Source organism: Schistocerca gregaria, chromosome 7 (assembly GCF_023897955.1).
Source record: "Schistocerca gregaria isolate iqSchGreg1 chromosome 7, iqSchGreg1.2, whole genome shotgun sequence".
Taxonomy (NCBI): domain Eukaryota; kingdom Metazoa; phylum Arthropoda; class Insecta; order Orthoptera; family Acrididae; genus Schistocerca; species Schistocerca gregaria.
The window spans coordinates 404,944,250-404,958,192 of NC_064926.1; the positions used below are offsets into that span (position 1 = coordinate 404,944,250).

Genomic DNA, 13,943 nt, shown 5'->3' on the forward strand with positions numbered 1-13,943 from the left:
GCATAAAACTGAGTTTGAGTACGAAGTTTGTCACTGATGGAATTTTGAGAGCAGTGATTGATAAACGGACCAAAGATGAATATGTTGAAAACAAAAGGACAGTGGCTACAGAGAGAATCAAATAATGTCTTTTAAGATGATATAGATGCAGGAAAAATTTTTAGATGAATAGTGATCACCTATAATAGTGTCTACATAAAGAAAGAATAACAAAGGATTTTGGGTAAGGAGATCAACTGTGTGTCTGCTACTAATTACAAGGAGAAAAGTACTGGGAGTTTAATGAACCAATTTTGGCAAAATTTATTGATTTTCTTGAAGCATATGACAGTGTCCACAGGGGCAATGATATAGCATGCATTACAGTGATGAGAGCAAAGGTGAAATAGAAGGGATTAACATCTGATCAGTTTACATAACCACAGGTTTGGAACAATTTCTTTTAATGGAGGAAGAACTGAATGTTATAAAGTAGCATCCAGGTCAATGGTGAAGTCATTTCCCAACACTTTTCAATAGATTTCTTGGCAAAGCCCTCTACAAAATGAACAGAAATAGAACAGGTGAAAAGACAAATGGGAGAATCCCTGTGTTAACGTGACGGACTTGACAGAGTCTAGGTTTGAGATGGTGGGGACAATTAGAAATCTAATGTATACATCACAAAACCTGGCATGAAAATCAATGTTCAGTGGACGGAAGTGAGTATGATTTTCTGATAAATGCTACAGAATCCTACAGGGCACACTGATGTGTAGCAAGCTTTAGATACTTGTGCATCTGCTTCAACAACTTGAAGCTTAAAATAAAACAAATAATTATTAATGCACTCAAAATCATGAAATGATTCCTATGTCATGCACTAACTGCATACAATAAAATTAAAGTTTATAACACAATAGTTAACTCCAGTGTGCAATATGGAGTTGAGACCACAAATACATATGACCAAAATCCATCAATTTCATAGTAGAAAATCATTCTGAACATCTTTGGTTCACTGTAAGATACTGGTGCTGGAGAAGGGGGAAAAACTAAGAACTGAACACCACCCAGAAGATCAGAGCATGAAGAGCTCACACATTTTAAAATCTTTGAGCCAAATCAATGACAATGGGAAGGTCCAAGAGAACATGTCTCCTTGAGTCAACCTAGAAATGAAAGGTGGTGAAACCCTGAGAGATCTTGCAGCAGCTTGGGTGAAAGATAATTAGATGAAAAAAAGATACAACACTGTTACTAGAGGCAAGCAGTGAGGTCAGTACAGTATCTTCAAGGGCGATAAAAACAATTAAATAAAAATGGAGTAAGTACTTTATAAATGCCCCACAGACCATTTGTGGCTGGCAGTACACTCTCCTAAAATTTCCACTCTTTTTACGAAGTCATTCACTTATGTTATAGCATATATATCACTAATTGATAAATTTCTAGTATGTTAGATAGATGTGTCTAAAACTTGCACTTCTCAACAGGAAGACAGTCCACATCCTTACATAAGACTCCACACAAAGCCACCACTTCCTTACCTTTCAATGAAGTACCTAATTCAACACTTTTTCATCTAATAACACTAGAATTATGTAACTATAACAGTGCTACAAACCTGCTGAAATCAATCAAAATGTTCTACAGGTGCAGTAGGATAGGTAACTGATGGGGGAGGCAACAAATATGTGGAAGTGTTTCTAGTTCATTTCAGCTCTTTGATTATATTTATTAAAAAATCTGTAAAATACAAATTTCCACGTATTTATAATCTCAAATAAAATGAATTACTGCAATGTAAAACAAATTCCAAACATCAAATAAAGACAACAGAGGTAATAAAATTTTTATTTCATGTTAGGTGAATATTTCCAATACAATGCAATGATGAATGTGAAAGTAAACAAATCATATTAAATCACATGTAGTGACTTGAAATAATATTAGAGTAATTAAGATCAACATTTAGTAGATAACAACTTCATTAATATTACCATTGTTATTGCATTTCAAAAGGGTTATCAGTATCACTACCTAAGGAAGAACGGAGGTCATACCTCAAAATAAATGATATAACAATAATAATACTGCATATTTGTACCATTTAACTGTGTTTTACATAAATAAAACACATCTTAAGAGCTTCCTCTCTGTCACTTCCTTAACATTGCATTATTTGCAACACACTCATGCAAAAAGTCACAGTTTTCCTGACACCAAACTGTAGTTTCAAATCTTGTAGTTTGCATGTTCCATTAAAAATCAGGATAGAACACATGCGTCTTATCTGATAACAGAAGTAAAATTTGGATTGTAAATTTTCATCAAGCTGTGAGTGTTATATGTATGAGAATATGAGTTAAATGAGGCATGGAAACTATTCAGATTAGATTATATCAGTTTACAATGATGGTGCAAATGACAAACAGTTACTGTATGGATAAATGTTCCTACTACACATGGATTTTATGTCATATGCCACTCACATCCTCCAGAAACAGAGGTCAAAAATAATGACAATTTGTTTGTAAGTGGAATACTGATTCACATCTTTACATCTGAATTGTTCACCCAGACAATGATGAAACCAACATTTTAGTCAAGAATAAGTTAGAGTTGGAACAGTGTTGTAACTCATGCCCTGAATCTGCTGGTTAAATTGTTTCCACCTCTGTCTAACAAAACACACATACAAACATCTCAAACTGTAATATTAAATAACTCTTATTTCTGTTCTGAAATGGCAGTTGTGATTCTTTCCAGATTTGAGAGTAATTATTTTTTTTATGTTCTTCACTTATGATTTTACTTCAACCATTAGTATATTTGACTGAAACAGTAAGCAAATGATAATGTCATGAATATTCTACATTTACAGACACTTTCATTCAACGTCTTAAAATCAGATTGTAAAATCTCACTCAGTTTAGTCTTGCATGGACAGGGAAGTGTAAGAATTATTTGGGAAAGAAACAATGCGAACTATTTAAAAACTGTGGCCTTTGGTATTAATAACAAATTACATTAATTATACAGTCCCTCACTGGCACAGCAACATAAAAATCTTGTCCAAGGAAATACCTGTTTTAAGTCACAAGTATCATATGTTATAATGGAATAGTAATATTTACGTAACTACAAACGATCACCCTATAATCATTAACTGTGCACAAAAATGATCAGTATGTAATGTTAACAGGATACCCTGTATTATAAAGATCTTGATCAAAATCTTCCTGCATTAAAATTCATGTTTTTGTTATGTGGGGTATTTTAATATCTTTACATTGAATGTAAATAGTAGCCATTAATACACAAAATAAAACAAACTGGCTATCAGTCATGACTGTTTAGGCAGCACTTGGCACTAAAAAAGAAAAAATAAATGTTCCCAACAATAAAGGAAAGCTTTTCCTCTACATTTTGCTTTAAAACCACAATGAATAACGCTATTTTACAAATGCAAATAAATAAAAAGCAAACTGATACAGTGAAGATGAACATAAAATAAATCACTTTCGAGTAAAATGAGCAGTCGTGGGATTAGGTTAATATTGCCAAAAACCTAAGTGCAGATGACTTGTTTGTTCAATTTGCTCCTTTGTATAAAATGAACAACAAATTTCAAATAAAAAGTCACTTTAGCAACAGAAATAATGCAAAGCAAAATGAAGAGAAGCATCACACGACTAAAAACACAGATGGGGAATATAGGAACACATCAAAGATTGTTTCATCTAACAATAGGTTTTATGTCGCATATTGACAACACCACACTTCATAAGGCACGAAGAAAGAGAGACACAGAATTATCATCTCATTACAAACATCCAAGAACACTATCAACTCTGCCTGCAATGCAAAGTTATGGTAAATGCTGATGACACCCACTTCGCTTTACTACAGAGCACCAGCAGTGACATAAAAGAATCAAGAACATCTGTGTCCATTTTAAACTATATATTATACTTGCCTGACTTTGAAAAAAAAAAAAAAATAAATAAAATAAAATGGCATTACAGTCTTTCATTTGTTATGGTGTCCCCCTCGAGGACTGTAATAATGGAAGCCTGTTCCACGACTATATCCACCATAAGAAAAATTTCCACGGATGGGACGACCATGATGGAAACTTTTGCCAAGAATTGTAGAACTAGATCCTTGTTGTAACTGCTGCTGCTGTTGTTGTTGTTGTTGTTGTTGTTGTTGCTGCTGCTGCTGATGCTGTTGCTGCTGATGATGTGGTTGTTGATGCTGTCCTTGTTGCTGATGAGGGAGTTGCTGGCGAGCTGAAAGCATTGACTTATGGATGAATGGCGGTATTCGGTCCCAAAGGTTACAGAGTTCTTCCCCAACTGTGGGTTCTATCTCCTAGAAGAAAGAAGAGTAGGCTAGTAAGCATAATGACAATAAGAGAAAGTATACAGATACACTGAATTTTTCTGCACCATTGTTAACAGTAATACAGTGTAATTAATGATAATATTCTTAATTCATTGCACTATATCAACACAATACTGCTACTGTTTCTTCATTATTATTACATACAGCATTAACACTCTCTTTGGTTCATTTCATATTCAGATTTTATCTTTCACCATGCCCTGCCTTTGTAATCGAACAGAACTGTCTGTGATTTTACTTAGTAACTCTCATGTTCATGTCACTATTCCTTTCTTTCATTCACCTTGATTATGACTACAGTTTTTCTGCATTGCTTTTGATACAATGTAATATAAATATCACACCTGTGTAATTATTTTAAAATCAATGTTCATTCTACTTAGATTTAATCAATAGTAAAAATAATGCAGGAGTGAGTTTAGATACTGAAAATGTATCTTTTTCGTGCAGCTGTCTTTAAAATTTCAGTTTGGACTTCATGATACTAGTACCAGGTTGAATGTTATTGTAGGAATGGCTAATTTTACTTTAAAACATTCGTTTCTTAGTGGTGACACTGTTCATTAAATTCCACGGCCAAAGACAGGCTACTATCCCAGATGCAGTTTGTAGCTAACTTATTTCAGTTTTCAGTTCCTATAAAGCCTGACAACATTATCTTAAGAAAAGTTAGAAACTGTAGGTGCAAAAAGAGAGAGAGAGAGAGAGAGAGAGAGAGAGAGAGAGAGAGAGAGAGAGAGAGAGAGGAGAAGAAGAAGAAGTGCAGAGTTCAAACAAAAATAAATAAATGATCAACAGCATTATACATCAACAGAGGTCACATGGGACATTGTTATAAAACCACTGGTATGTGCACAAATCTCCAAAAATACATTGCAGAATAATGTGACTTATGTCAGGCACCCATTTCGTAACCTAATGAAACAAATTATATACAGCATTTCAATTTGACAGAGTGCAAATGCATCTACGGTTACTAAGCAAATAACTAGACACAGGGAGGAATGTTTTACACCAACAACAAATGTAATCTATGAGGACTGTTCAATGAGTAATTTAACACATTTTTCTCAGTCAATTTCAGTTGAAAAAGGGAAGAATTTGTTATGGGACATTGTGCAATATGCCTGCTTCAGATCCTATAGTTTCATGTTGTTTTGATAGGTGGTGGAGCGGTACATAAACTTCAAAATGACGTCTGTAATGGAGATGTGCTGCAGCAGAGAGCTGTCACTGAGTTTCTCTTGGCAGAAAACCAGAGCCTCGCAGATATTCATAGCTGCTTGCAGAACGTCTACAGAGACTTGGCAGTGAACAAAACCACAATGAGTCATTGGGCAAGATGTTTGTCGTCATTGCAACAAGGTCGTGCAAAACTGTCCAATCCCTAGCATGCTGTCTGGCCACACACTGCTGTGACTCATGCAATGTTGGAATGTGTGGACACTCTCATTCATCCACCAGTTGAGAAACTCAAAGATGTGTGCCCACTGCATTCCTTGCTGCCTAACAGAAGACCACAAAGAGCAATGAAAGGCCATACGTGCAGAATTGCTTGCATTTTACGAGGCTGATCATGACAATCTGTTTGTTGAACATCACCACAGGAAATTAAACAATGTTTCATCACTTCACACCGGAGACGAAAAGGAAATCCATGGCGCGGAGGCAAATCACCTCTCCTTCAAAGAAAATGTGCGCATTATGTCTTGAACACTCTTTGTAGATGCTTTTACACTGAAATGTTCAGGACAGCAGAATTCTTGGCCATGTTACATTCAAGCTTACGTTCCTTAATTGCTCCCCCTGCTTCTTTTGCATCCATCAAAATACTCCACTATGCTTCTTCTTCAAATCAGCTCTTTTCCTATGCATCATGGCTCTGTTTTTTTTTTTTTTTTTTTTTTTTTTTTTTAAATCCACATATAATATAAAGATCAGCTGCTTTTCCTGAACACTTAATAATTGCTATTTGTTAATACACAAAATCATTTGGGGAAAGAAAAGCATATAGCCTGGTAAACACCATTGCTTTAACCTAGTACCCCATTTAGTGCCATGGGAAGAAATTAAGCAACTCCTATATTTTCCACATATTGCACTGTATTGCGGCACGAGGATAACTCCCCTCCCCCTCACAAACACAGGTGTGTGTGCCGCCCCCTTTTAAAAATATGTAACTTCAAAATCATTTGCTATGAAATTTTCTAAATGGTGAGACGTGATCTGAATTATGTTCATATATAGTATGCTCATTTTTCAGATGATATTGTGCTACAGTTTTGGCACTTTCTAGGCTGGTTGTTTCCTACACTTTCTTGTTTCACATCAGGGAAATTTGCCTTTTCTCCTAGGGATATAAACCTGTTGCCTTGAATTTTTCTAGAGGAAAATTCTATCAGTAGCCTGGCAATATGAAATCACTCTTTTAATTTTAGAAGCTAGATTAAGAAAAGGCAAACCTAAGTTTCTAGCATTTGTAGACCTAGAGACAGCTTTTGACAAGTTGACTGGAATACACTCTTTTAAATTCTGAAGGTGGCAGGGGTAAAACACAAGAGAGCGAAAGGCTATTTACAATTTGTACAGAAACCAGATGGCAGTTATAAGAGTCAAGGGACATGACAGGAAAGCAGTGGTTGGGAAGGAAGTGAGACAGGGTTGTAGCATCTCCCCGGTGTTATTCAATCTGTATATTGAGCAAGCAGTAAAGGAAACAAAAGAAAAATTCAGAGTAGGTGATAAAATCCATGGAGAAGAAATAAAAACTTTCAGGTTTGCCAATAACATTGTAATTCTGTCAGAGACAGCAAAGAACTTGGAAGAGCAATTGGACAGAATGGACAGTGTGTAGAAAGGAGGATATAAGATGAACATCAACAAAAGCAAAATGAGGATAATGGAATTTAGTCAAGTTAACTCAGGTGATGCTGAGGAAATTAGATTAGGAAATGAGACTCTTAATGTAGTAAAGGAGTTTTGCTTTTTGGGGAGCAAAACAACTGATGATGGTCGAAGTAGAGAGGATATAAAATATAGTCTGGCAATGGCAAGGAAAGCGTTTCTGAAGAAGAGAAATTTGTTAAATCGGGTATAGATTTAAGTGTCAGGAAGTCGTTTCTGAAAGTATTTGTATGGAGTGTAGCCATGTATGGAAGTGAAACATGGACGATAAATAGTATGGACAAGAAGAGAATAGAGGCTTTCGAAATGGGGAGCTACAGAAGAATGGTGAAGATTAGATGGGTAGATCACATAACTAATGAAGAGGTATTGAATAGAATTGGGGAGAAGAGGAGTTTGTGGCACAACTTGACTAGAAGAAGGGATCGGTTGGTAGGACTTGTTCTGAGGCATCAAGGGATCACCAGTTTAGTATTGGAGGGCAGCATGGAGGGTAAAAATCGTAGAGGGAGACCATGAGATGAATACACTAAGCAGATTCAGAAGGATGTAGGCTGCAGTACCTACCGGGAGATGAAGCAGCTTGCACAGGATAGAGTAGCATGGAGAGCTGCATCAAACCAGTCTCAGGTCTGAAGACAACAACAACAACAACAACAACAAAGAGAATGTCAGTAAGAGTAATTTATTCATTTTAGCTTCTTGGTATTCTTTGCTTTCCTGAATTTTTCACTTTTTGGTGTCAGTCCACTGAAAAGTGTAAAAAGGGTGTTTGCCTGCACGGCACGATACAATTTTCTAAATATACATCACCTTTTGAATTGTTCTCACTTCCAGTAACTCCTATAAAGTTTATCCTTTCATGAATTAATGTGTTTGAAGTTTCTTATTATTTATAATAAATATTTTCAGAATAACATGGCAGTAATCTCATTTCATCAGGATTTGTGCATGTAACACTGAATATGCATTCACTGCAACATTTTGTAAGTGAATGAAATGGCCATTTTGAACACAGGAAGCAGCTCAGCCATCAATAGGCATATAAACAAGACTTAGAACATTTTTAATCTATCAGATGAATCTTCCTTCAAAAATAACAGACAACACACACACCTGCACATATGTACTATCGCTGCTGACTACATTATGCTGGCACTCCAAACTGAGGTGAGGGCTGGGGAAGGGCAGGAAGCAGTTGTGGAGTTACAGGGAAGGCAAGATGGAAGGGTGGTCGATTGATGCAACAAGGACATGGGAAAGGACTGTGGCACTGGTGAGCTCACTCTAGCGTAGGTGGGAGGACTTGTGTGCGACATGCAGTGAAATGGATTGGGAACGGGAGATAGAAGAGAAAAAGAGGTAACCGATGGAGAGGTAGGTGTGAGTTCAGAATGACTGAAATTGGGAGTGGGGCAGAAGGTACTGGAGACTGAAGCTGGGTGAATTACAGAATCGAATGTTGTGTTGCCAGGAGTTTACTATCTAAGTAGTTGAGAGAAGATGATATTGGGGGAAGCTTTTCTATTATGTCTGAGATTATTTCAATATAAACTTGAATATAAATTGTAACGAACTGTTATGGCAACTAGTCAAAGTTACGAGCAACAAACTAAACAAAACTGTAGTACCCATCCATCATGTCTTCTACCCTTAAACACTAATTTTTTCTTCTCACTTCTTCTACAGCATTTATAACACTCTCTATACTGCTTATAATCATTTCAAAGGCCATTATAGGAAAGATAATGCTGCATTCAATTCATATTTAACATCCTACTGACTCAGATCATAATTCTGTAGTCATAGAATTTGAGGTAACATATTAGAAATGTATACTGTTCATGCTTTATGTTTCTTTCTAAATCTCTTCATTTATTGGAAATGTTAAAAATAACAGTTAACTGTAGAAATTAATGCAGCTAAGTTCAGCAATAGATTAACAAACAAGGCAATCTACTACTGTGGGGAATCTTTCACTAAAAATGCAAGCAAGTTAAATCAATCAGCATAAAACATATAGGACAGAGTTCTTCATTGGAGAAAATATGGCACTGAAGCTTTTGACTATCTGTTATGATAATACGACATGGAATATACATTCAATGCAATATTTTTCAAGTGAATGAAATGGCCATTCTGAAACTATGAAGTTGATAGTTTCATCATACTTACAGCAATAAAAATACTAGCACAGCTGTATAACAATATTTACAGTGAAGTGCATGAAACTAATTTCAAAAGAACATCTCTATAGCCACTGTTAGGAGAAGAGAAAACACAACATTAGATAATAATCTTTTCCCCTATATTTAGCATAGAGACAAAGAAACCAAAGGAATCACACAGTTTGGGAATGGAGAGTACAGAAGGATGGACAAGCGAAGATAAAGAGAAAGGGGTATGAATCAGGGGGAACTTGGTTGAAATAAGAAGCAACACCAAGGAGTAAGACGAGTTATATTGCATTTGAAAATTTCCCTTTCAACACCCAAGATGTTCCATGTTAGTGACACATGCACATAAATTATGAATGTAGTTCTACCTGTCCATCACGACTAGTCTGCACCCGCCGGTTTTCATTGAAAGGGTTGAGCAGGTGCCTGGTTGCCTGGAATGGCACATTAGCTCTCTTCAGCCATTCAACAGGCAATGGCTGCCCCATATTGGGGCCACCAAGTTCATGAATCTCTGGTAGTGGCTGACAGTCACCAGAGGGATCTGCAGGGGCTCCTGTTCGAGGTGGATCAACAGGTCTTGTACCCAACAATCGTGCATACCCTTGAAAATGACCACTCCCCTGGACGCTGAACACCAGAATGACACGCTTGCCCTCCTGTAAAATACAAGGTTGCACTGCATCATACAGAACTAAAAGATGCAGGTAACATAAGTGTCTTGTCCCTTACAGTTCCTCATAGACACAGCCACTATGTCCATGATTACACAGTGAAATAGAAAGAAAGTACCCACAGTTTCACCACACACTCTGCAGAAGTCCAGTTCAGTTGTGAAAAGGTTGCCACTCAGTGACAGCACCTAACAATCTTTCCTTCAAATACAGTATATAAATATTTTCTAGGAATTTATGTTATAAGCATTTGTTACATGGTGACACTAATCTGTGAAAGATACATCTATTCAATTGGCTTGGAATTTATATGGATATACATTCCTGTTGGATGAAGGAGGAGGCTTTTCCTGTCATTCAAAACCTCACATCAATATCGTGCCACAAAAGTGAGGAAGAATTTAATAGGATGAGGATTTTCAGGATTCACCGACTCTAAATTCACAGGTAGTAATTGTGAGAAGGAAGGAAAGCAAACATGAAGGTATAAATGCCTGAGTGAAAAGTAAGATAGGTTAAAAAAACTACAAGTGAAAGATTAATATAGTCACAAAATAGAAAAAAAACTGGAAAAAGGGTGGGGGGGGGGGGGGGGGAATGGGAGGAGATGATGAAAAAATAAGTAAAAAATACAATTATAACAACTGTCCTACAGGAGAAATGGGACACAGACATATGCCCCAATACACCTGGATGATTCAGAGATACAATTTTTTCCCAGTGATGACAGCAAACATTACAAATGCATAGAGAACATACTCAAAATTGTGCAGAGTTTTTCTACAGTGACCATTCTAGAATAAAGTTTGTTTCACAATCTACATAAAGATATAGAGAAGTGACACAGTTTTTACGTATTACACAGAGTTTTTTGCAATCAATAATGAAATTAAGGATTTTACAGCTTCTGTATTTACCTGATTATAAGACGAGGTTTTTTTCCCCAAATTCACCATTTGAAAAATATTATGTCTTATATTTGCAGATTAAACTGCTGCTGCTGAGGCCAAAGTTTTTATATTGATTAACGGATTACTATTGGAGTCATCTTACAATTCCAGATGAAGCTTTGGCTACTGAGGTTTTGTACATCATTTTGAACAGCCCTGAAGTGTAGGGCAAATCAAACAATACTTGCATTTGAATAGGTTCGATATTTCCCGAAATGCTGAAGCACTCAATACAGTATTGACCTTGTTCGAACAATCATGGGACATTTGTCTCAGAGTGACAGTGCAAGAGATAAGTGAGAAACTATGAACTAGCCATTGCAACAATCTAATGCACTACTTAAAAGTTCACAATTTTGTGGGACACATCAGGACATAACACTAAATTCTATGAACTCACAAACTTTCCTTGTATCTGAACAGGTATGCAATAAACACATACATGTGTGGATACTGTACACTAAATACATGTGTGATGGTTTTTAAGTAAAGGTTCAAAGGTGAAAATCTTTTCCACCTCTTGATTCTGAACCAAGTCAATATTTTATCTCATCATGAGAAACTAGCGATTAACCAAGTGGGTTTCAATGAGAAATTTAGTCACTGTACATGTATCAGAATACTGGAGAGTTGCTACCAGCTTTTAAACAGCTTTCAAACAAGATGATGACATTCAGATGAAACAAGAAGGAAAATAATCCAGAATGAAAGGTCTAACAATGAAATAAATTGTATTAAACTGACTGTAATTGCTGTCTCAAGAATAAATTACAACATAAAGATACAGTACGAACAGGTGTCACTAGATCACGGGATGAGCGAAAGTTCAAGAACTGCGATCGTTTGTTTACATATTAGTTGCTACTATTACATATGACCTGCACCCTAGAAGATGTTGCTGTCCATACTTCACTGTTGCTCCAGGACAGCACTATGGAAAGTTGGAGGGGGAACAGTGATCCAGCTTGGTTTATAGCTATGATCAGTGTGAGGAGGGGAGTTTGAGCAGGCAGAAACATTGTTATGCACCCTACCATGGGAATGTATACTGTGTACTATAGCTTGTAATAACATTTATCACATTTAAACTAGATTTTGCTTGAATCCATATGCACTCAGAAATGGAACTGACTTTAAATTTGGACAGGTATTCAACAATAGCTTACATTTCTGCAGGAGACACTAAAAGTCTTGATGGGGGCCAGTGGCGTACTTAAGTGTTTCATTCAGCAATGTTGTTGACACTGACCATGAGGTGTGACGGGAACGACTGGGAATGTGTAAGCTGCTGGTTTCACAAAACCAATGAGAGAGCAGCAGGCAGATGATACATTAGGAAGTAAGAGACATTGTAACATTCTCACGTCAGAATGGAGGCAAAATCTGCTAGGCTGCTGTTCTCATATCCCATAGTAACCACAACCTCAGAAATTGCAACATATTCAGAAGGATAGCCAAATATTGGTGACAACAGAGATATAAGTTTCACGTATGTCCTGTAAGGATGATGATGATAAAAAATAATGGTACAACAGACGACACACTAAGTAAATGTGTGTGTGTGTGTGTGTGTGTGTGTGTGTGTGTGTGTGTATGTACTGTTGACAAAGGCCTTAATGGCCAAAGGCTATAATCATGTGAATCTTTTTGTTGTGCCTATTGTGACTCAGCATATCCACTATATGGTGAGTAGCAACTTTCCACCTCTAATATTGCATATTCCATCCTGGATTTTCCATTGTTTGATAGAATGGTTGTAATGTAATGTCGACTTTTTAGACAGATCCCTTGTATTTTTGATTAGTCAGAATATGTTAAAAATAAATTTTTCTCAAGGAGATTCTTGAAAAAAAGGTGGTTACTTTATATTCAGGGTCATCTTATATTCGGGTAAATGTGGTATTTCAGCAGCAACACTGACAGTAGCTCCTAATGCTGCCTCAACAACAAGAGCAATAGGAAACATTAAAAATAACGACTAGAGGGCCTTCATCAACTGTTGGATTGCAATTAGAGCAGCAGCAGTCAGTGGGACTTCCATTTCTCTACAATTTGCTTCACTCAGTGACTCAAATAAACAACTGGGCTCTTACATTCACCACCTCACACGGTACTTTAATATTTTCATGTTAATATTTCCAGACAATTGACTACATTTCTTCCGGTTCTGTATAGTTGCAGACACTTTCAGCTTGGTAAAAAATTGCTGTCTAGACCAATCCTACCCCTCTGCCACATGATGAGATTTTTGGGCTGTTTCAGTTATTAATATAAAGAACAAGATCTTATGGTGTTGATATGTCTGCAGTTCCTTCAACAACCTAAACAGTTGAAGCAACCATATCTTACCTGGATAACCAGTCTGCAGGTCTTGGCTGCATGTGTAATTTCAATTGTGACAATTTTACATGTGAGAAAAACATATTGTGGTTCTCAGATGCAGCCTGCTGGTCGTGTTCCTTCCAGATGTGCAAGGAGATATTGAGACACACACACCTTAAATTAAACGAAGTATTCTCTACAGCTCAAGCAGAGTGACAAATGAATTAAGAACATGATGTTTTTGTTACTGCTGATTCAAATTCAACAACCACCATCTGTAAATCTCTTTTCTGAGATCACAGTGATTCTCTTGCCACATTACACATGTGTACCTTTTAATAGTAAACAACTCAGGGAATTTGGAAACCATATGGACGAATCACTGTAGAAGCAGATGTAAATATAATGGGCTCCTTGCCCTTATGTGCAAAAATTAACAAACATACTTTGTACTAGTGACTTCAAGCAGTTTGGGTCTTCTATCAAAGACTTTGTCCATTCTTCCCTTCTAAAGATCCACAGCA

The 13,943-nt window shown here is 36.6% G+C and overlaps 1 protein-coding gene across 2 annotated transcripts in view; it reads right to left on the bottom strand.

Moving 5' to 3' along the window:
- Nucleotides 1-636: 636 nt before the first annotated feature.
- The window catches only part of LOC126281316 (3'-5' RNA helicase YTHDC2-like), a 261,983-nt gene continuing 248,676 nt past the window's right edge, over nt 637-13,943 (bottom strand). The window contains exons 23-24 of one of the 2 annotated variants that reach the window (XM_049980161.1): nt 9,842-10,132; nt 637-4,359 (exon numbers count right to left, since the gene is read on the bottom strand). In XM_049980161.1, coding sequence (XP_049836118.1) covers nt 4,015-4,359; nt 9,842-10,132 — 636 coding nt within the window. In that variant the 3' untranslated portion in view covers nt 637-4,014. The remainder of the gene's footprint in view (nt 4,360-9,841; nt 10,133-13,943) is intronic. The other variant, XM_049980163.1, reaches the window with a different exon arrangement.